The sequence below is a fragment of the Trichosurus vulpecula genome, chromosome 9 (genome assembly GCF_011100635.1).
Source record: "Trichosurus vulpecula isolate mTriVul1 chromosome 9, mTriVul1.pri, whole genome shotgun sequence".
NCBI lineage: Eukaryota > Metazoa > Chordata > Mammalia > Diprotodontia > Phalangeridae > Trichosurus > Trichosurus vulpecula.
The window spans coordinates 43,246,529-43,270,700 of record NC_050581.1 but is presented as its reverse complement, the minus strand read 5'-3'; the positions used below and the strand labels follow the sequence as shown (position 1 = coordinate 43,270,700).

Below are 24,172 nucleotides of genomic sequence, written 5' to 3'. Positions count from 1 at the left end.
GGAATAAATGAACCAAATTCCTTAGTTCCACATCATTATCAAATTGGAGCTCTGCTTTTTTCTGTATTTCCCTCCCACATCCACATTTGGTATCTATCTTTGCTAGTCCACAAACAAGAGACTAACACAGGGGCCAAGGTGGGGCATTCAGGAGTGGCTTTCATCTGGGAGAAGGAAAGCCCACAACAAGCTGTATACAGGAAAGGGAGATGCAGGGCTGTGTGAAAAGAGCTATCCTTTCACCTAGCAGCAAAACAAAGTTTCTCCTGGCATTGTCCTCATCAGCTCATGGCTTTAGTGGTCAGAATTATTGACTTAAAAAGTAGGAGTTACCCAGTGAAAACGAAAGGTCAGATTCCAGTTCATTTAATTTTTTCAGGATTTCAGTATTGATTTTCTCTACTTCTGCTTCTGATTTCTCATTAATCTTCTCTTCAATTATGTGTTCATACCTACAAAATCATATCAAATAACAATATTGCAACCTACGTGATATCTTCATATATCACAGTGTTATAAAATGAGCTACTTAACACAGAAATGAAGCCAGGCAACAGGGATGGAAAAATCATTTCATGAATTCTCAAAACCTGAGCACTTTGGGGAATGTAGAAAAGCAAGCACAAGGCCTATGCACTGTTCTTCTATGCAATCTTAGGAAATCTTAGTTCTTCCAATACCAGAAGTTTAAATACAGTACAGTATAAAAGGTAGAGAGCAAGCTCTCTGCGAGTAAGAATTGTTTAATTCTTTGTACTTCTATTCCCAGCACCTAGCACAATGTCTAACATGTAGTAGGGGCTTAATAGATACCTGCTGATTGGTTGAATAGTAGAGTCTCTAGCACATACAGCCAAAGGTGACAGAAGTGCCAGACAAATTCATCACTAGGTCATCTTTCAACTTGGGTTTCTGGGCTACAAACCAAATACCAGCTGATGGAGAGCTGAGCCTGTACCTGACTACACCTAACCCGGGCCAGCCCAAGTCCTCAATGTGTGAGAGGCCTGCTGTTCTTCCCACTTCTTCCTTGAACTCTTCCCGGAGTTGTATTGTACAGGTCAGAATTGGAATCTGGGTTTTTAGGCATGCCACCAGCTGATCAACGTCATCTGCTCGAGTTCCTAGAACTGAAAAGGCCCATCAGTTTATCATCAGAAATGTCACAGCAATAGACACATCACAATACAGAGAAACAACATTCCCCTTTCACCATCAGAAATGCACACATACAAGTTCCTTGCACACAGAAGTTCCCAGCTACAGCTGCAAATTTTAAAAGTGTTAAGTTTACTGAAGGCAGAGTAAGAATAGTCTAAAGCTGTTTTAGAAAGGGAGCATTAGAAAACTGCCCCTGCACCCAAGTCTGAACTCATTTATGCAGTTATTCCCAGGAAAAGGATGATCAAAATGAATTCATCACATTTTCCTCTAACTCCACTGCTTTTCCTCAATTCCAGCAAATTATGTGAAGGGAACAATGGCTCTGGAACCAGAAGATCTAGGTTCAAAGCCACCTATGTGACCTTGGCCCTGACACCTAAGTTCCCTGACCCTCAGTGACCTCATCTTGGAGTGGATGAGATGTCCTTTGAGGTCCCTTCTATCCCTAAATCTACGACCTCTATTTCTGTCCACGGTCCTACCATTCTCCTGGGGATCCACGTTGCCTTTTGCTGTTCCCATAGTTGGTCAGTCACAAGTCCTGTCCCCTCTGCCTCCATGATTCTTCTTTGCGTTTTTATCGCTATGCCCCCCACTCCCCTAGTTTAGACCTTTGTTTCCTCTACCACAGTAACCCAAGCAGTCCCCAGTTTCCATCACCTTCTTCTCTAATCCATCTTACACGTACGTAGCTCTGATCACATCGATAACCTCCAAACTCCTTACCCGCCAGCCTGCCTCTTGTTTACCTTCATATACTTCTCTCACACTAGTCAACAACACAAGCTCTATACCCTGGTCCCAATGGCTCCCCAAAATTGTAGCACACCAAGGAGCTGAAAGAGGCCTCACACATGAACGGTCTACAGCAACCTAACCAACGAAACAATTATATTGTTTTGTGTTAGAGTTACTTGTAAAGACTGTTTTTCTGGCAGTTACATAGCCAATAGAGACAAGGAAAAGACCCAATGAGACCAAGTATATTTCATAACTTGCCCTTATTTTTGGGGGGGGCAAATGGATGACGATGTTTTCTTACCATCAAGGGTCTATGTGCGAATTATCCCTTCCTCCCCCCAAAAAGTGTTCAAATCTTCTCAAGAGGAAGATTCTGAATGATCATAAAATCATCTCAATATTTTTATTACTTCAGAATTTGTCAGAAAACTAAACATTTAAGTCACATAAACATCTAAATCCAAGTGAATGTTGTACCCAATATATGGAGAACTGAGTCAGGAAGGCAGATCCACTCAAACCAAGATGAAGAAAACTCCAACAATTCAAACCATTAAACACTGATTAAGTACCTACTCTGAGCAGAGCACTCACTGTGTTAGGCCCTGAGGGTGAGAGAAAGAAAAGGCCTTGCTCAAGAAGAAAGGCTGATAAGCAAAGGAAAAAGGGGCGGGGGTGGGGGGAAGAAACTGGTTACTAGTGCAGAGCAAGGGATGTTTATCAAACTCTGACAGCTGATACATTAACCATGAACTCTCATTATTTCTTCATCAGGACAAAAGCCCCGATACAAGCAGAATTCAGGGACAGCAATTACCTGCTGATGTCATGAGCGGGCTGAACCGTACACATGTGCCCTCATCTTCCAGTTCCACGACATCAACTCCACTAGCGGGAACCAGCTGTGCCAGCTGCTCGCCAAGCTGGTAGAAACAGGTAGGCAAAGGGGTTGAGCAGAAAGGGGTCATCGGGCCCTCGAACCCTTTCCTCCCAGCTCATCCCAGACCAGAAGCTCTCCAATCCCCATTGGTGCATAGAGAAGGTCAGAAAATGGGGACGGCTGTTTGCTGCCGTTTAAAAAGGCCCATTCGTCCTCCCCGCAGTGTAAGAAATACTTTGCTGCTGCAGTCAGAGTCAAGCCCCTGGACAACCAGGCCTACGGGACTCCCACAGCTAAGCAGACACACTTGCTACTTCTCAGAGATTACCATCCTCATCTGATTATTGAGGAACCGCTTGTTATAACCAACACTCATATTTATGTTTAAAAGCCTCATCAGGCAGACCTCAACTGACACATGGGAACACTAAGACAGAAGATGGAGCCGTGTTCTGATTAAACCACACCTGAGTTAATGGTTAAAAACAGGAGTGAACCCAAGGACAACAGGCCAACATCTCTGCGGTACGTGGTTTATTGCTACAAATGCAAACTCCTGACAAGGGAAGGAGAAAGGAAGAGAAGCAGCACCTACGCAGCGCCTACTGTGTGCTCAGAGCCGTACTAAGGTACAAACATCATCTCATCTGAGCTTCACAACAATCCCAGGAGGTAGGTGCTGAGGTTAAGTGACTTACCCAGAGTCACAATGCTAGTAAGTGTCTGAGGCTAGCCTTGAACTCGGGCCTTCCTGACTCCAGACCCAGTGCTCTACTGAACTGCCACTGAGCTGCCTCCAGTGCCGGATGACATGGGCAGCAGCCCGTGGATGAACAAAGCAGACAATGTCCCCGGCTCAAGAGCAGGACTGTCTTATTTCCTAGGTGTATCTCCAGCACTTAGCACAGGGCTTTGCACACAGTAAGCACTTAAGGAATGCTTCATTCATTCTCTTCTTACCCACTGGTTAAACGTATCACAGATGTCTCTTTCCTGGCTGGTTGCTGAGGGCTGCACAGTGGGCACTACTGATCTCTGCCCCGCTTTATCTGATCCTGAAACAGAGACAACAGTCACTCAGTCACTCCCAGAACATCAGAGTGTTTCCAATCAACTGAAAAAATGAAGCCGAGATCAAAGCAATTGAAGATGCCACAACCGCGGTTAATTCCCACAACTTAAGCTTCCATATATTTGTACATCAGTCACAATGAGCAGCCAACATTCACAATAAACACAATAAACCACGCTTGTTATGGACGCAGGTCACTTCATCGGATCCTCACGGGAGGCCTGTGAGAAGACGCTCCCCCGACGTTCAGGAATCGATCGATCCAACCAAGAACACGCAACAAGGGGCAGACTTCTCGTGGTAATAAACAGTAAAAACACGGCGGGTGCCCACTGATTCGGGAATGTACGGGAACAACGATGAGAATATCTGACACTTCTTGAGTGAGCAGGGACGGCAAAGACCTCTCTCTCACTGCATCTTCACAGCAACTCTGGGAGGCAGGTGCTGTATTTTCCCCATTTTACAGATGAAGAAATTGAGGCAAGAAAAGGTTAAATGATCTGAAGATTCACACAGCTAATAAGCATCTGAGGCAGGATTTGAACTCAGGCTTTCCCAATTCCAAAGTCAGCACTCTATCCACTTTGCTGTACATTAAGCCACAAGAAACAACAAAGAGGAGGAATTCAGAGAAACCTGAGAAGATCTGTATGAACTGTTAAAGAAGGAAGAAAGCAGAACCAGGAGAACAATATACGCGATGACTATAACAATGCAAATGAAATCAACACCCAGAGGCAACTGAATTAAGGTTAAAAATACAATTACCAAGACTAGTTCCAGGACATGTAACTTATTTCCATCTCCCAGTAAGGAGTGGCTCCCAATGCCAAACTTCAAACACACTGAATGACAGAGCATAGTGGCGCAGTGCTGCGACCGGAGCCTAGGACTGCAAGGGCAGTGGCTCTTTTCATTATGCCATGTCCCACGTACTTTCTTATGTAAAGACAGCCAAGGAATCGATGGTGCTCTCATGATGACGTTATATCACAGAGGCATTTTCTTTCAAGAAATTCCACAGAGATGGCTTCCGGTGCAATGTTATCAGAGTTTAAATCTACCCAATGACTAGTACTGACTGGCTGTCCACTGATACCACAGCTAGATCAATGAAGAACTGAAGAACAGTACGGCTGTTGGGACAGAGACATCATGAAGACTATTCTAATGATTCTCACATAAACTATGATTGAAGATTTAAATGAGTTAGTTTACATACCTAGGTTATTCAATGTTGCTCATACTAACTTCTTCTCTATGCTACTCACCCAAACTTGAAAGTTCCTTGGAAAATTTGAATACCACCACTGGGGAGGTGAGTTCATCTTCCACCTTAAAACAAAATGTGACATTATCAAGCCATACGTTAAAACCACACATAATTTTCTAAAACCAGGACAAGAAAATGTACCATATTACCATTTTGATGAGGACCAGCTAATTACATTATTAACAGATTGCAATGCAAACACATGGAAATTTTTATTAAAGTTACATTAAGACGGACTTCCGGGGGAGGAGCCAAGACGGCGGCTGGAAAGCAGGGACTTGCATGAGCTCCCCACCACATCCCTCCAAAAACCTATAACAAATGGCTCTGAACAAATTCTAGAACTGCAGAACCCACAAAATAGCAGAGGGAAGCAGGGCTCCAGCCCAGGATAGCCTGGATGGTCGCTGGATGAGGTCTACGGCACACGGAGTGGAGGGGAGCAGAGCTCAGCGTGGGAGGCAGCAGGACTAGCCAGACCACGAGCCGGGCAGAACAGGCCCTAGCACCCTGAATCAGTGAGCTGTGGCAGTTACCAGACTTCTCAACCCACAAACACCAAAGACAACAGAGAAGGTTAGTGGGAAAAGCTTCGGGGGACAGAGTTCATGGTTTGGCCACCACCCCAGGGGCAGTGGGGGAGGTGCAGCTACAGAACTACAGCTGCAGTTACTTCTGGCCCCAGGCCCACATGATGGGAGGAATTAAGTGGCGAATCAGAACAGGATTGAAGAGCCTGCTGAAGATTTGCATCAGGTCCGGGTTGGTGGTTCTTGAGGAAGGAGGAGTGCTGAGGTGGCAGAGCTGGCTATACAGAAATAGCTCTGAAATCAATGGCACATCCCCTCAAGCTTGGAACAAAGTACTCTTTGCTCTACAAGCAGTCATACCCCGATGAAAAACTCAAGGGTCAAGTAAGTTGGCTGGGAATATGGCCAGGCAGTGAAAATGCACCCAGATTCAGTCTCAGACTTTGGAATCTTTCTTTGGTGACAAAGAAGACCAAAACATACGGCCTGAAGAAGTCAACAAAGTGCAAGAGCCTACACCAAAAGCCTCCAAGAAAAACATGAACTGGTTTCAGGCAATGGAAGAGCTCAAAAAGGAGTTGGAAAAATTAAAGAAGTAGAGGAAAAATTGGGACGAGAAATGAGAATGATGCAAGAAAACCATGAAAAACAAGTCAATGACTTGCTAAAGGAGACCCAAAAAAATACTGAAAAAAATATTGAAGAAAACAACACTTTAAAAAATAGAATAACTCAAATGGCCAAAGAGCTCCAAAAAGCCAATGAGGAGAAGAATGCCTTGAAAGGCAGAATTAGCCAAATGGAAAAGGAGGTCCAAAAGACCACTGAAGAAAATACTACCTTAAAAATTAGACTGGAGCAAGTGGAATCTAGTGACTTTATGAGAAATCAAGATATTATAAAACAGAACCAAAGGAATGAAAAAATGGAAGACAACGGCAAATATCTCACTGGAAAAACCACTGACCTAGAAAATAGATCCAGGAGAGATAATTTAAAAATTATTGGACTACCTGAAAGCCATGATCAAAAAAAGAGCCTAGATATCATCTTTCAAGAAATTATCAAGGAGAACTGCCCTGATATTCTAGAGCCACAGGGCAAAATAGAAATTGAAAGAATCCACAGACCGCCTCCTCAAATAGATCCCAAAAAGAAAACTCCTAGGAACATTGTCGCCAAATTCCAGAGCTCCCAGGTCAAGGAGAAAATACTGCAAGCAGCCAGAAAGAAACAATTTGAATATTGTGGAAACACAATCAGAATAACACAGGATCTGGCAGCTTCCACATTAAGGGACCAAAGGGCTTGGAATACGATGTTCCAGAGGTCAATGGAGCTAGGATTAAAACCAAGAATCACCTACCCAGCAAAACTGAGTATTATGGTCCAAGGCAAAATATGGATTTTCAATAAAATAGAGGACTTTCAAGCTTTCTCAGTGAAAAGACCAGAGCTGAATAAAAAATTTGACTTTCAAACACAAGAATCAAGAGAAGCATGAAAAGGTAAACAAGAAAGAGAAGTCATAAGGGACATACTAAAGTTGAACTGTTTTGTTTACATTCCTACATGGAAAGATGATCTGTATAATTCGTGAGACCTCAGTATCATAGTAGCTGAAAGGAATATGCATATATATACATATATATGTGTATACATATGTGTGTCTATGTATGTATATGTGTAGGTATGTATATATGTGTGTGTGTGTGTATATATATATGTATGTATATATGTATATATATACACACACAAAGGGCACAAGGGTGAGTTGAATTTGAAAGGGTGATATCTAAAAGAATAAAATCAATTTAAGGGATAAGAGAGGAATACATTGAGAGAGGGAGAAAGGGAGAGACAGAATGGGGTAAATTATCTCGCATAAAAGTGGCAAGAAAAAGTGGTTCTGTAGAAAGGGAAGAGGGGGCAGGTGAGGGGGAATGAGTGAATCTTGCTCTCATTGGATCTGACCTGAGGAAGAATACCATACACACTCAATTGGGTATCTTACCCCACAGGAAAGAAGGAGGAAGAAGATAAAAAAGGGAGGATGATAGAAGGGAGGGCAGATGGGGGGAGGAGGTAATCAAAAACAAACACTTTCAAAAAGGGACAGGGTCAAGGGAGAAAATTCAATAAAGGGGGATAGGATAGGAAGGAGCAAAACATAGTTAATCTTTCACAACATGATTACTGTGGAAGGGTTTTACATAATGATATGCATGTGGCCTATGTTGAATTGCTTGCCTTCTTAGGGAGGGTGGGCACAGAGGGAAGAGGGGAGAGAATTTGGAACTCAAAGTTTTAAAAACAGACGATCAAAAACAATAACAACAAAAAAGATTTTGCATGCAACTAGGAAATAAGATACACAGGCAATGGGGCATAGAAATTTATCTTGCCCTACAAGAGAAGAAGGGAAAGGGGGATAGGAGGGAAGTGGGGTGACAGATGGGAGGGCTGACTGGGGAACGGGGCAACCAGAATATACGCCACCTTGGAGTGGGGGGAGGGTAGAAATGGGGAAAAAATTTGTAATTCAAACTTTTGTGAAAATCAATGCTGAAAACTAAATATATTAAATAAATTAAAAAAAAAAAGAAAACAGGCATCACAAAAGGGTGGGATTTCTTAAGACAACCCATTATGGCGAACCCTTAATAAACTCTGTCTTTTTCCTTGAAAAAAAAAAAGTTACATTAAGACAATAGAGAAACAACTCATCTTACAAATCATGAACTATTTTAAGTCCATGAGACCAGTCTGAAGGGCGACTCATCACAAGTACTTGGTTCCCATACTTTATGGTACTGAAATATAGGAGCATCAACTCAATAAAGCAGAGGGAGTTGTAAATACGAAACTGCTACAGTGCTGGAAACATTTCAGAAAGGCTCCATGGGGACAAAAGTGATGGAAGGCATCTAGGAACGTGCCTCTGCAAATCAACATAATGGATAGGAAGCAGCCTATGAAGTCCACCTCTCTGTTGGGACGGATATGGGAGGAGTCTCTTGGAACTCTTTTTTTGAAAGGATTTCCAGGCTGGAAAGGGAAAGTACATGAATTTTGTGGAAGAGGTGGAGAGATATATTTAATCTCCTGTCCACTCAGCTAGCTCCATGATCCTAGTTCAGAGGATAGGGGGGAACCAATGCCCAAATTCACTGACCTAAACACAAAAATAAGTTTAAAAAACTAAGGACAAAAAGACCTAAAAACAAAACAGGTCAAAATAGGACAAAGCCTCTTGCAAAGCCACATGCAGAGCAGCTTTTGCTTCTTCAGGAAAACCACCCAGGAACTAAGTGCTCACTTGTATCCTCCTAAACCTAATGTAAAAGGAAAACAACAAGAGGAAAAAAAGACTTAAAGGTTAAGAGACTTTGAAAAGACAGAAAAATGCTGCTTTTCATTTAGGGAGATTTTTTGAATATGTTTTCTTTTAGGTACAGTATTTATAAATTTCTTATGTGGCTGAATTTTATTTTAAAAACTATTAAACCATAACTTTAAACAGTATTAAACCATAATAGGATTTTTAAAACAGCACCTAACTCAGTACGGTTAGTACTGCTAGGCTTTAAAATAACTGCCTAGTTACGTCATAAATTACATGCATGGCATGGGATTTGTGAGTATTAGCACAATCTCTTTAAAATGCACCAAAATGGGGATAAAAAGTACCCAACGTTATTGAACTTTAATGTACTTTATGGATTTTGTGTCATACAAACAATGGAAGTATTTTATTAAATACCGAAGTTTTGATGAAGTCCAGTTTCTTCAAACTTTCCAGCAACCTTTGACTCTGCAAACAAGAAAAAGATTGTATGAAAGCATCAACTTGAAATAAATATGTGACTTTTCATAAGAGTCTGTTACAAACAGATGAACTCATCTAGATCTCCAATTAGAGGCATTTGTTTATGTGCTTTTCATGCAGCCAAAGTAGAATAAAACTTAGAATCTAATAAAATCACTCAATACTTGGTAATCTGTAAATGTGGCTATCTATCCGTCCCGGAGGCTGAACTTCCATCCATCAATCCATCTTAATTTCAATTAAAATCGACACTTGATTCACTCAAGCTAAGAAAGATATTATGTCTCTAATGAGACATAAAAGTCAGTAGTTATACTGCAAATTCATTAAGTAACTCATTCATTCAACAATGAGTTACTAAACTATGCAAGGTGCTGTATCAGACATGATGGAATATAAAGGTAAAGATATGTTATTTATCTAGTAACAGAGATGTGTGACATACACACATATAAGTACCATGTAAAAGAGTTCTAGAGAAAGCCCAAGCCCTATAGATAGAATTTTTTTTTTGAATATAATCTTTGCTGGGGTGACCAGGTAAGTCTTGATGGAGGTGGTGGCAGCTGAGCTGTACCTTCAAAAATGGGCAGGATTTACAAAAGCCTACTGGTAAATGGTAGGATACTCATACAAAATGTACTTTTCGTAGGCCCACCATGGAAAAGTACTTTCTTGATGCTGTTAACTTTTTAATAGTATTAATGGCTATTTTTTTCCATTTCTCCAAGCGCAAAACTTGTTCTGTAGCATAACATACGTTTGGATACAAATAATTATACTCAGAATCTGAGAGCTGGAAGGGAGCTCAGTATGTCCAATCATCCTACACCTGAAAGGAATCTTCCTTGTTAACAAATATCCAGTTTCTCTGCTTGAAGACCTTCAACGAGGGGCAGGCCCACTATCCCTCTCAAGGCAACCCATTTTCAAGGGATTCTTTAAAGAGTAGTTGTAGAGTCATAGAGCAAGAGAATTGGAAGAGATCAGGTAGTTCAACCTATAATTTTACTGATAAGGAAACTGATGACTAGGACTAGAACTTGCTCTCCGCCTATTCTGTATGCAATAAGTGCTCAATACATTTTTGCTTAGCTTGTTGAAAAAGCAGAATTAAAGGAAAATTTTGAGCTCAAATTGCATTTTCAGAAGAGAAAAGAAGCCATGGGTACATTTGTGTTTCCCCCACATCCCCCTCCCCCAACAGACACACAGAGGTTCTTTATTACACTAGAATCAATGAGCCTGAATGGCTCCTTCCCCAAGTGATCCAGCCCTCCACAGTTCATCTTATTACTATTAAATGTCTCTTGTAAATCTCATCTCTTCAACTAGATTATAAACTCAATGAAAGCAGGTACTATGTCTTACATGTGCCCGCATGTCCCTACAATATGTACCTGGCAGATCTAGGAATACTTTATGGTTTACTAAGCACCTTCTTTACAACTCTGCAAAAAGTGGCCATCCAAATATCATCTTTAGTTTACAGATGAGAAGAATAAGGCTTAGCTAGGTTGAAAACTTTACCAATGGACACAGTTTGAAAAGATCCACCCAGACTCTGAACCCAGAGCTACACTTCAGGTAAGGGCACCAGAAACTCTTGGCTTGGGTCTCCTGATTCTAAGTCCAGTGCTTTCTCCACTCTATTATGCTGCCTTTTATGTTTGTTTTGAATTTTTTAAAAATTCTGAATCTGACAAATGCCAAGTAAAAAGAGCATTTAAATATGTGACAGAAAAAAATAGAAATACTCATGAAACAGTGGAACTCTATTATGTGCAACTTTTCTTTTTCTTAAATCACTGTACTTTCCCCAAATATCCTTCCTCCCTCTCCCACAGTGCCACCCATCCCATATGGCAAATAGTGATTTTTTTAGATAGGAAATAAAAAACTCAGCACAACTGACCAATATATTGAAAATGTCTGAAAACATGAGGGATATGTTACAGCTGCAGGCCTCTCACCTCCACAAGGTGGTGGGTTGGGGGTGTCTTCTTATCTCTCTTTAAGATCTTGTTACATTGGCTTTTGATGTTTTTGGTGTGTATTTGTTTCCATTTACACTGTCATATTCACTGTGTATATTTTTTTCTTAACGGCTCACTTCACTCTGGCCCAGAAAGGCTAGCCCAACTGACAACTCCACCAATAGTTAGTTCGTCAGTCTTTCCAACAGCCTCTCCAACAACCGTCATTTCCTTTTCTTGTTACGTTTGGTAATCTGATGGATGTGAGATGGAAGCTCAGAGTTGTTTTCATTTGCATTTCTCTATCAGTGATCTGAACATTTTTTCCTATGGTTGTTGACAACCTAGATTTCTTCCTCTGAAAATTGCTTGTTCATAACCTTTAGCCATTTACCTACTAGGGTACACTGCCTTCTAAAGGATTTTATTTTCTCATATTCATTTATAAATAGCTTTATGAAGCTTAGAATCTATATATCCAGTTCGAGCTCTCACTCCTTTCACTCAACAAACATTTATTGAGCATTCACTGTGTACAAACTGAATGTGTCTACATTTAACATTGCTTACAAAATTAGCAATTAAGGCATTATTCAAGATCTCAGCTTTTGCTTTTGCTTTCAAGGATGTGCCAAACTGTGGTGACCTTAGGAGCTTGGTGGCTAATGTCATCATCAACATTTTACCATTTCCTCTTGTCCAATGGGAATTAAAAAGCTCCCTACTGAATGCCTGTATATTCCCCAAATACACTAAGCTACTATAGCAACATGCTAACCAACCTTTGTAAGCGATCTACGTGAAAAGATCTTCTAGTTTACAATTGTTTTACTTTGATATACTATCAGAGAGGAAAAAAAGTTTTAAGTATGAAGTAAAAATTTATATAATATTTATTCTATATATCATATATATTATGTATTATAAAAATTTTTAAAAGTATTTTAAGTACTAAGTAAAAAATTAAACTCATTATTAAATCTAAGTTATTCCTCTGATGTATGAAGAAACTATCACATCATAAAAGACAGGACTACTGCCACAACAATATGAAGAACACTGAGATGTAGTTTTTCATACTAATCAGTTTTGATGAAGACAACTTCCTTAATAATCTATTATAAACTACCAAATAATGTTCCATCCAAAAGCTACTCCCTTAGGTGGAAACAGGAAAAATACTTATGTCAGGGCTTAGAATTCAAGTTTTTCCTAGGAAATTTTCAGCTAAGGAAAAAAGTATAAGTATTTTCCTCACAGTACCTCCTACAACTAAAATTAATTCTTATTAATGATTAAATAAATCATTTTTATGAGATAAATTACTATTTTATTTTTGTTTTGCTCACCAACTGTACAACAACTGAAGTCATTTCTTATGGAATCAAGAACTTCAGTACTGGAAGGACCTACAAAACTCATGAAGTTCAACCTCTACTCTGACAGGAATGGATTCTCTAATACCTCCAGTGGTGGTATAAGCTCTGCTCAAAGACTACCTGTAACAGAGAACTATCTCCCAAAACAGCACATAATAGTATTCCTGGTCTACACTAATTGCAGGCAAGTTTGCCTTGCAGTGAGCTGAAATCTGCCTCTTACTTTCAATCCCCTACTCTTCTGTCCTCTGGGCCCACCAAATCTCCTCCCTCTTCCACATGACAAGGCATCTATTTCCAGGAGACAAGATCACAGCCCTTCTAAGTAGAACCTTTCTCACATTAAACACTTCTAGGAACTTATAACACCAACCTCATAAGCCATGGTTTCATCCTAGTCATCCTCCCTGGATGTGCTCAATTGTAGTTCCTAAAATGTAGGGCCTGTTCATTCCCTTTATCCCAGAGATCCCACAGCTTGGTGTATACTCCCAACAACATTTAGAATAGAAAGGTCTCCAACAGCTTGTATCGCATATCAAGATAAAGTCAAAATGAGTACACAATTTAGATGTAAAGGCTGATACTATAAACAAACTGAGAGAGCAAGGAATAGTTTACCTGTCAGATTTATGGAGAATGGAGGAATTTATGACCAAACAAGAGATAAAGAACATTATGAAATGTAAAATGGATAATTTTGATTACATTAAACTGAAAAATTTTTGCACAAACAAATCCAATTTCAACCAAGATTACGAGGGAAGCAGAAACTGGAAACAATTTTTACAGACAGTGTCTCCGATAAAGGCCTCATTTCTAAAATATATAGAGAACTGAGTCAAATTTATAAGAATACAAGTCATTCCCCAACTGATAGATGGTCAAAGTATATGAACAGACAGTTTTCGATGAAGAAATAAAAGCTATCTATAGTCATATGAAAAAAATGCTTTAAATCATTATTGATTTGAGAAATGCAAATCAAAACAACTCTGAGGTACCACATCACACCTATCAGAGTGGCTAACACGACAAAGCAAGAAAATGATAAATGTTGGAGATGTGGGAAAATTAGAACACTAATGCATTGTTGGTGGAGTTGTGAACTAATCCAACCATTTTGGAGAACAATTTGGAACTATGCCCAAAGGGCTATAAAACCGTGCATTCCCTTTGATGCAGCAATATCACTTCTAGGTCTGCATCTCAAAGAGATCACACAAATGGGAAAAGGACCCACATATACAAAAATATTTATAGCAGCTCTTTTTTGTGGTGGCCAAGGATTGGAAATTGAGGGGATGCCCATCAATTGGGGAATGGCTGAACAAGTTGTGGTATATGAATGAAATGGAATGCTGTTGTGCCACAAGAAATGAGCAGACAGACCATAAAAACCTGGAAAGACTTATACAAACTGATGCTGAGTGAAGTGAGCAGACCTAGAAGGACACTGTACACAGTAACAGCAACACTGTGCAATGACTAACTTTGATAGACTTAGCTGTTCTCAGCAGTGCAAGGATCTAAGACAACTCCAGAAGACTCATGATGGAAAAAGCTGTCCACATCCAAAGAAAGAACTATGGAGTGTGAATGCAGGCTGAAGCAGACTATTTGCTGGCTCTTTTTTTTGTGTTTCTTCTTTCCTGCAGTTCCTCCCATTGGTTCTAATTCTTCCCTACAACATGACTAATGTGAAAATGTTTAATAAGAATGCATATGAAGAGCCTATATCAGATTGCACACCATCTTGGGGAGGGGAGGGAGAGATAATTTAGAACTCAAAATCTTATGGAAGTGAATGCTGAAAACTAAAAATTAATTAATTTTTTTTAACAAGAAAAGAGAGGTCTCACAAATACTAAACTATTCATAGTAACACTTTTTTGTAGTAGCAAAAGAGTTGGAAATAAAGTAGATGCCTATCTGCTGGGGTCTGGCTAAAAAAATTGTGGAAAGCTGAAGAATTTCTTGCTCACAATTTCAACTTCCAGACGTGCCTTTTGTTGCCATCACTCAGCAGCCTTCGGAAGTCCATTCTATCAAAACTGACCACTCAACCCAGATTAGGGTCTATTTTGTCTAGTGGCCCCCATGTTGCTTTCCCTTCTTTTCAGGAGGTTCAGTAGTTGGCTCAATTATTTTCTCCGTAACTTCTGCCCTTATTCTAAGAGACTTCGACATTTATGTTGATGTTCCTTCAAAGGCCTTCTTCTCTCAATTTCTCATCTCCTCAAAATCACATGGTCCTGCACTCCACCTCAGCCACGTACAGGCTGGATCACACCCTAGATCCCATCATCACACTTCCATGAGGGAAGGTTGGAGGAGATGGAGGAGGAAGTATGTAAAGCCATACCTAGGTCCTGGTGAAAATGCTGTCACAGGTCTGTTGTTTTTGTTCAGTTGTGTCCAACTTTTTGTGACTGCATTTGGGGTTTTCTTGGCAAAGACAATGCACTGGTTTGCCATTTCCTTCTCCAGCTCATTTTAATGATGAGGAAACTGAGGCAAACAGGGTGAAGTGACTTGCCCAGGGTCACACAGCTAGTAAGTGTCTAAGGCCAGATTTGACTGACTCCTATACACTGCATCCCCTAGCTGCTTATCATAGGCCTAATTCTTCGGGAAGTCCCATGATGAAAGCACCTGAGGCTCTTCCACCTGGGGCTCAGAACATCCCTGAAGTTCATATACATAGTCAGACCCTCGTCTCTACATTTTTCTCCTTGGAGATGTCTTCCATTCCAAAGATTTTAGTTCTTACATCTATAGAGAGGGCTCTCAAATATAGATATTTAGCCCTCAACTCTCCCTTGGCCTCCAGCCCCACATTTCCAATTGGATTCTGGCCATCTCCATCTGGATGACTAGCCAGCACCTCAAACAGCATTTAAAACTGAACTCATCATCCTTCCCCAACCTGCCTGTCCTTCAAACTTCCCAATTTCTATTAATGGCCATACCATTATTCCAGTTACCAAAGCTAGTAACCTTGGAATTATTTGTGACTCCTGCCTTATCCATTTTGTCCAACCAATTGCCAATCCCAGTATATTCTGTCATCATAATGTCACTGATAACCGTCCTTCCTCTCTCCACATTCTACCACAACTCCAGTTCAGACTCTCATTAATTCTTCTTAGGACTATTGGACTTTGGTAATAGTCTCCTAATTTCTTGTTATCCATTCAGTCTTACCCATCTCATCAAGTCACCATTCATAAAACTGTCAAAATTATTTACTATTATACTGGTCTGACCATATGATTCTACTCAAAAAAATTTAGAGGACCCCAATATCTATAAAGTAGATCTGAACTTGTTAGCTTGGCATTTAAGGAGTTCCATTATTTGGGTCCATTTTATCTTTAGTCTTTTTTACACTATGCCCTTTATATATACTTCATTTCAGTCAAATTAAACTTATTAGCTTTTCTTTGATCTTATCTTGCTCTCTTTACACAGGCCATCTCACGGGAAATTTGCTTGACTGCCCCAGTAGATTATAAGTTTTCTGAGGGCAATAACTATGTTAGTTTTCCTTTTTGTATTTCTAGTGACCAGCAAGATGCATTGTAGACAACAGGAACTAAATATGTGTTTATTAAATTAAATCCTCTTAACTCCTACCTAATAATAAGTCAGAACGAGTAAGAGTCCTTTTAATATTCATACCTTTCAAGCTAAATGTTGCCTTTTTGTGACTTTTTCCCCTTTGAAATGAACACCAAGAGCATCCTTAATCTGTTTTCCTCATTAAAAATTGTATTGTAAATCTATATATAAATTCAGTTACTGAATGGAAGATGACTGCTCTCACTGCAAGTCACATGACATAGTACGTATGTCATGAGTTCCTCACTTCCTAGATGTACAATTGCCTCTCCGATCCTCACCTCGCATTTGTGAAACACAGACAATGATTATCTGCACTCCCTACTTCATAGGTTTGTTGGGAAGACTAAATTTTATGCTAAAGTGCATCATAAATATGAGCGGTCATTATTAAGTTCAACAATTGGGAGACTGACACTCACCAACTGAGAGGCATGTTTGATTCTTTCCACAATCCCATCGAGTCCCAAGTACTGTAAAGATAACCACAGTGGTAAGGCACGGAGTTTCTCCACTGGCTGACTTGATGTAAGACCTGCAACCAGTGACTACAGAAAAAAAATCACCTATTAGTGACAGCTGATAATAATATTCAACTCATTATCAGTAAAATACAAAATTAAGTATTAGAAGAGCACCTAAATGGAGCTTGCTTTACAAGTTCTTGTTTCTAAACAAACCATAAACAGAAATTCCCTGGATTTTAATTTTTTGAAAGTTCCTAGCACCCAAATAATATTTTAAAAATTGACCATGTGACTAAACTTACCAAAGAAGGATCTTCATGCCTGTAAAGTGTTACCGCAGGAACAGCTGGCAAGCCCAGCCATGGGCCCAGGGTCAGAGTCAAACTGTCACATTTGGTTGCAGCCTACCACGAAAAGAACAATTCATTCCTATTTTTCTAGAGTCAGAAGTTAAAATTCAAAAATCTCTCCATTAGAAAAGGCCAAGAGGCAGACTATGGAAATTTTATTAAAGGGATGGGAAAGCTCTGCTTAAGGGGGCTGATTTTTGTTCTTTTATCATTTAGTAAAATAACATACCAGTACTGAAGAAGAGATGTAGCCTAATGCCAAAGTTGCTAAATTCACTCTGGAAAAAAAAAACAGGAATTTAACAACTAATTATGTGGTTTATTTATTAGTTAAGTACAAATGTACAATTGTCTGGTTTTAAATAATGTTGTCAAAGTGTATTTCTTTTAACTGTACAAGAAACAGAAGATGTCGTTTAGTTTACACTGTAAATTTTAGACCAAAGTTTCTTCACCGGGGACTATTAATTTGTTTTGTTTTTTAATATTTCGATACCTGTATTTCAATAAAACTAGTTTCCCTGGTAATCCCAAGTATTTTATTTTACGCACATAAAAACATTATTTTGAGGAGTTCAAAGGTTCACCACACTGCTATGACACACACAAAAAAACTAAGAACTCATACTTTAGACAAAACTCTGAAAATGAATTTTAATCAAAACTTCTCTCAGCTGATCGATAAAATTAGAAATATATCTTTATAGAAAGTCTTTCAAATTAGTTTTCTTGCCTATACACAATATTTTATATTGTGTAACTACAAATTGATAGGTAGGATGTCTTTCTTCTGAAAAATATTAAGCTAGGCTTGCAGAAGGTTATGCCACTCACCCTTCCACATGGAGCCACATATTATGCTGCTCACAAAGTTCTTTCAAACGTCCCAGCTTGTCTGTGTGCCCTGCTCCTGGGGTACCTACAACGAAGGAAATTAAGACATGGTTCTGATTTTTTATCTTTAATAAATAATAATCAGGAAAAATAACTATGTGCTAATAGCCAATTCCATCTTCTTATTTCTTCAAATTGCTTCAATAATAAAGGATGCTAGTCCAAATTTAACACAAAAAGTTATATATTTCAAGTTATACAAAGCATGTATTTTATATAAACTTTGAAAACCAATTTTTCCCCCAGAAAAACTAGTATTTCATTAATTGAAGTTATGTTTACACAATAGAAAAAATCATGGGACTTTCAAGTGTACTGTAACATTAGTTAAGAGCTACGTGCATTCATGCAATTTGTGAAGAATGCATTCTAGAACATTTTAAAAGAAATGCGTGCTTTCTAGTGAATCCAGTGTTGGACTTGGAGTCAGTAACACTTTGGTCTGAATTCTGTTTCTGACACTTCTGTGTACAACTATGCACAAATCATTTAACTTATGTGACGCCCTAGTCTCCACAGCAGCAAAATGGGAATGACATTTGTAGTACGTGCCTTGCAGGGCTACTGTGAGGCTCCAACGACACAACGTATGTAAGGTGCAGTGTGAATTCTAAAATGCCATGTAAGTACTGGCTATTCTTACACACAGCAACTAGAATTAGTTTAAGAGAATGTTATCCAATAGAAGTTCTTAAGAGACCTACTGGAATAAATAGATAAGAAACCATTTATAATTAGCATTACAATGGTTTATCTAAACAATTTGTTCTCTTAGATACTTTAAAACTTTAAAACATGATGGGGGTGCCTGGACCCCAATTCCAAAACCACACCCAGTTCTAAAACCACATCTCTCCCTAGCCTCTCAAAGTACCGTCTCAGGCAGTGCCTCTCGCGTTCCAGGGCAGCATGCCCTAGCAAAATACTAATCTCTCTTCCTGATACTGCAGCCAACTCTGCCTATAGAAGTTTACTAGCCGTGTGACCTTGGGCAAGTCCCTTAACCCCAATTGTCCTGCCTTTCCCTCTCAACCAAAAAAACAACCTAGATTGTGGGTTCTCAAATATATCTCACTTTTATGCTTTTCCGTAAATTTCCTTATACATACAATTCTGGCTTTATATAAATTCACACTATACAAATTTGACTCTGACTTCAGGGTGGGGTTGGGGGGGTGTTTGAGCAGCAAGACCCCAGCACCAGATCTGGCTCCCAGAAGGTGGGGGAGGGGTGAGGAGAGATAACTAAGTGCAGCTCCATGTGCTCCAGGCACTGAAAACAAGGGAGACCCAGGCTGCACAGAAGCCCCTCCAAAGAGGCCATGCAGAGCTCTATGAGGGGAAGGGAAAGTCTGCCAATGGTCCACTTAGGTTAAGCGAGAACTGACTGTATATTGAATGGACTCCTTGTCTTCATCAAATCAACATCTTGCTGAATAACCATTCTTCAATGTCAAAGTGCAAATACCACTCCTCCATAAAGCCTGTACCAAAATCCCAATATGCAAGTAACCTCTTGCTTCTCTGAACTTTTAGAAGTACTTTGTATCTCTAGTGTTCTTATTACATTCTAATTTGCACACATTTCTAATTTTGGAAGTCTAAAATCCTTGTGAGTATAGACTATTCTTATTTTTCTGTGAATCTCTCTAAATTTGGAGTCCAAATTTAGGAGAATTTATGTTATTCCCCCAAATGTTTTAATAGATATGTCCAAATAATCTAACCCAAAACATTGTTTTTCTCATTGAAATTCTAATGTAGACAAGACTCATCACTCATACTTAATATATCATGTTTGTCAAGGTAGCTAGGTCATGTAGTGGAGTCAGGAAGACCTGAGTTCAAATCCAGCCTCAGACACTGCTTGCTATGTGGTCCTGGGCAAATCACTTAACCTCTACCTGCCTCAGTTTCCTTGCCTCTAAATGGGGATAACAATAGCACCTATATCCCAGGGCCACTGCAAGGGTAAAATGAAATAATATTTTTAAACTGCTTTCCAAACCTTAAGACACTATATAAATACTAGCTATTATTATTCAATACCTGAAAATCTGCAACATTTATTTATTCATATATCCAAAATGGAAGCCTCTGAGTTCAAAATACCCACCAGCATTTGCAACAAGCAACAGGGGCAGTTTTTCACTCTCCATATCATCTTTAATCAATCTGTCCAATAAAGCAACATCCTGTCACAAAAAAAAAAAACCCAAACCAAATATGAGGCAGAGAACAGCAAAGTTGTAGATTCTAAAAATGACAGACAGCATTCTTAAAACTGATACCATGACTAAATTCTTTATGCTTCCTCCATAAGAATACCGTATTTTTTGAAAATCAGAGAATTAACACAGAAATAAATTTTTGGTTTTTCTGGAAGACACTGAATAATGGAGAAATACTAGATGCTAGATAAACATAAAATACAGCTACAAGGGAATAATTTTCCAAGGAGTACAGTCAGGATAATTTCTCTGAGATTACTCATTGATTCAAGTGAGATAAATAGTAAAATTGCCTTTAAAAAGTCTGTTCTAACAAAGTTGTTAGCTAATGTCTACAGAGTTTTAGAATTCACTTCTAAGAAACAGAGGAATATGTTTCTAAGATCAGGACTAAGAACTTTTTCATCATGCCCAGCTCACTGATAATTTTATTACTTTAAAAATTATTTCAAGTATTTATTTCTGTCCCATCTCCTCCCACTCTCCATCCATGGAAAAACAGAAAAACAAAACCATTGTAACAAATATGAATAGTCATGCAAAATAAATTCCCAAAATGATCATGTCTAAAAATTTATGTCTCATTCTATATCCTGAATCCATTGCTTCAATGTTTGGAGAGGGGCAGCATGTATCATCATTAGTTCGTTCAAACAGTGTGAGTCATTGTATCAATAAGAATTTGACAACTTTTGTTTTTTAAAACAGCTCACATTTTTTGAAGGAAACGCCCATACCAATTTGGTTTCCCATGGTCCAATAAAGTAGGAATCTTAGTGGTTAAAAAGAAAAGTCAGGATTTCTTAGGAATCATGCATTCCTAAGTTAATTCATACCAAATTCATGAATATACACACATGCAGAGGAGGGCCTTAGCCACCACATGCTGAGTTTTTCAGGTATGAATAAAGAGATTAACATATTTTAAAAAATCACAGTCAATAAGCCAAAAAAGTATGAAAACCTAGTGAAAAAACTATCACACAGACCAACAGTTTCAAAAGAAGATTCATTACTATTCTTCAAAATTAACTGACTAAAGACTATTTAAACTTACCATCTGATGTTGGGATCCAAACATAGTATTACAGGGTACACGACACAAGCAGGATAATGGTAAGCCAAGCTGCGGGGATAAAACTTTTAGTTAAGCAACTTTGAATAAGAAATGTCCATGTTATCACTTCAAGAGACCATTAAATAGAGTACACAGTGATCAGAGCTCTGAAAAAAGTCACAATTCCCATTTGAAAAAAATCTATGCTCATGAGAAGCCCTACAGTCCTCCTCCTCCCCTTTCCCTTTGCTCCAAGAAAAACGAGTGAAAAACGTCTCAGAGAGATTAAGAAGGTATTCTCAGTCCAGGAACCTAAGACAACCTAACTTAAAAAGGAACAAAGAACTTTTAAAGATGTGCCTGATTATTTAGAGAATATAATGAAAAGTTTCACAAAGAAAATAATGATCCCTGAGCAATTTTTCTTGGGATAATTTCTGATTCTTCCCACTTCTCCTAAGCATCACTAGTGAATCAAAGCCAAGTCAGCAGCCTCCTATGTGTCACTGCATTCAAAGAAGCAGCAATAAATATGGATTTAGGTTAACAGATATACCTGTTGCTGTCATCTACCAACCTCCTGGTTACTATCAACTTCCTTAGGTGGGACATCTAGCATTCCTTTCTATCAAATACCCTGTCAGTATTCTCAAAAGTTTCAATACTAACTTTGATGTCTCCTTTAATATTCTGACCATACAATTATCCAACTTCGTATCTAAGATCCTCCTTCTGAGTAATTCACTTTAGTCACACACAGGAACAGTTACACTTTAGGCCTGACCATCTCTTGTAAATGGTCTGCCTTAAAAACAAAAACTAAAATTTTTATTATCTTACCACAACTTCCTGTCCTCCACCTTCCTCATGCTAAACCTGCTCTTTGTTCTCATCATGACCTCTGGTAGACTGTCTGTTCTATAGTCCAGTCCATCTCCAACAAGATGACATACCTGTCACCATAACCAGTCTAGACTCCATCTACGTACAGTCTGCAACCACTCTAAAAAACCCGGCTCCACTCCCAGCCTTCTGCTGTTCCCTGCCTAGTAATCTTCGATCATCACTGTAACTCCCACTACCTCATTCTCTGCTGCTATTTGTTAGCCTTCACCGCACAGTCACAAAAATCAAGCTGATTTTACTTCGAATAAAGTTGACGCTTCACTTCATCATGGTATTCAACAGTGCTCGACAGCCCTTCTATTCTATGCTTACTGACCACCTATTTCACTGCCCACTGAGACTGTTTCAAGGCTTAACCACCTTCCTTCCCTACACTTCAAGCTGATACTTGCCTCTCCTTTCGCTGAGATGAGGACATCTAACATGATCTCCCTCCACCATTCACAACTTTTCATTGTCATCATTCATTTCTCCTTTCCTCGTGTCTCAGAGGAAGACGTATCCCTATCTAGGTTCAAGTTAATCCTTCTGTTGATGAAATTGATCCTACCTCCTCCTGGATCTTCAGAGCCTGGCTCCAGCTTTCCTCTTGCAATCACAAATCTTAACTCCACCATTCTCTGATGGCTCATCCCCATTTGCTTATAAATAATGGTCAGTCTTCTGTAATCCTAAAAGAACAGTCTTCCCTTGACTCTTCTGCCTTATTCAGTTATTATCCTATCTCTCTCCTTCCCTCCAAAGTAAAACTTCTTGGAAAAATAAGCTACACCAATGGCAAGGAAAACAATAAACAAGACACAGTCAATATTGGGATTTGGAGGGGAGGCCTATATCCAGAAAGGACTATGATGTAAAAACAAAAGGCATCAACAAAGTGACATGAAAAAGAAAGCAGTCTCTCTATAAAAATCACCAATGACTTCTTTCACTAAGTTCATTGGCTCTCCTTCACCCTTCATCCTCCTCTGACCATTCCCAATCCAGTTTCCCTTCCTATACCTTTGCTGACTCCTTCTCTGGTTCTTCTTCCTAATCCAATAAATTGGATTTTCCAAGGCCCTTTCCTTGGTCCTTTTCATTTTTCTCTCTATATCCATTCTATGCAATTTTCTCTCATTGCTTCAACTGTGATCACTTCTATGTAAAGAACTCAGCAATCTTTACCTCCGGACTTAATACTTTTCTAGATCTCCATTCCTACACCCCCAAATGTTTACAAGTCACCTCAATGTTCCACTGCCACCTCAAACGCAACAGGTGATAAAATGAACTTGTTATCTTTCCCCCAACACCTTCTTCTGACTTTCTTACTTCTATCAGTGATACCACCACCATTTAAATTGCTACTACACATGCTGACTTTACCTCTTCTCTTTTCCACTCCTCTAATATTCAATCAGTTACCAAGTCCTGTTGATTCTACCTCCAAAACAATTTTCACATCTGTCAGCTCCTCTCCATTCACACCGCCATCATGTTCTTATAGGCCTTCATTATCACTGCCTGGAATAAATGGTTTTCTAACGGGCCTTCCCTTCTCTAGTCTCTTTCCTTTCAATCCATTCTCTATACCAATGCCAGACATATTAATTATGCACAGATCTAGTCATCTTAGTCCTCTGCTCAAAACCCTACAATGCCACATGACTAGCAGTCAAGTAAAGTTCAAAATTATTTAACTTGGCATTCGAGATCTTCTGCAATCTGGTATAACCCTACTTTTCTATATTTCTTTCATATTCTTCTGTAATGGTAACCAAGGCAGGACGTTTTTGCTGTTCTTCTCTTTTGGG

General features: G+C 39.2%; 1 protein-coding gene across 1 annotated transcript in view; it reads right to left on the bottom strand.

Moving 5' to 3' along the window:
- The window catches only part of PDXDC1 (pyridoxal dependent decarboxylase domain containing 1), a 57,444-nt gene that overhangs the window by 4,423 nt on the left and 28,849 nt on the right, over nucleotides 1-24,172 (bottom strand). Inside the window, exons 7-18 of the mRNA XM_036738084.1 lie at nucleotides 21,471-21,539; nucleotides 20,299-20,377; nucleotides 18,123-18,207; nucleotides 17,518-17,566; nucleotides 17,241-17,342; nucleotides 16,894-17,019; nucleotides 9,427-9,477; nucleotides 5,132-5,195; nucleotides 3,746-3,840; nucleotides 2,723-2,828; nucleotides 959-1,130; nucleotides 334-452 (exon numbers count right to left, since the gene is read on the bottom strand). Coding sequence (XP_036593979.1) covers nucleotides 334-452; nucleotides 959-1,130; nucleotides 2,723-2,828; nucleotides 3,746-3,840; nucleotides 5,132-5,195; nucleotides 9,427-9,477; nucleotides 16,894-17,019; nucleotides 17,241-17,342; nucleotides 17,518-17,566; nucleotides 18,123-18,207; nucleotides 20,299-20,377; nucleotides 21,471-21,539 — 1,117 coding nt within the window. The remainder of the gene's footprint in view (nucleotides 1-333; nucleotides 453-958; nucleotides 1,131-2,722; nucleotides 2,829-3,745; nucleotides 3,841-5,131; nucleotides 5,196-9,426; nucleotides 9,478-16,893; nucleotides 17,020-17,240; nucleotides 17,343-17,517; nucleotides 17,567-18,122; nucleotides 18,208-20,298; nucleotides 20,378-21,470; nucleotides 21,540-24,172) is intronic.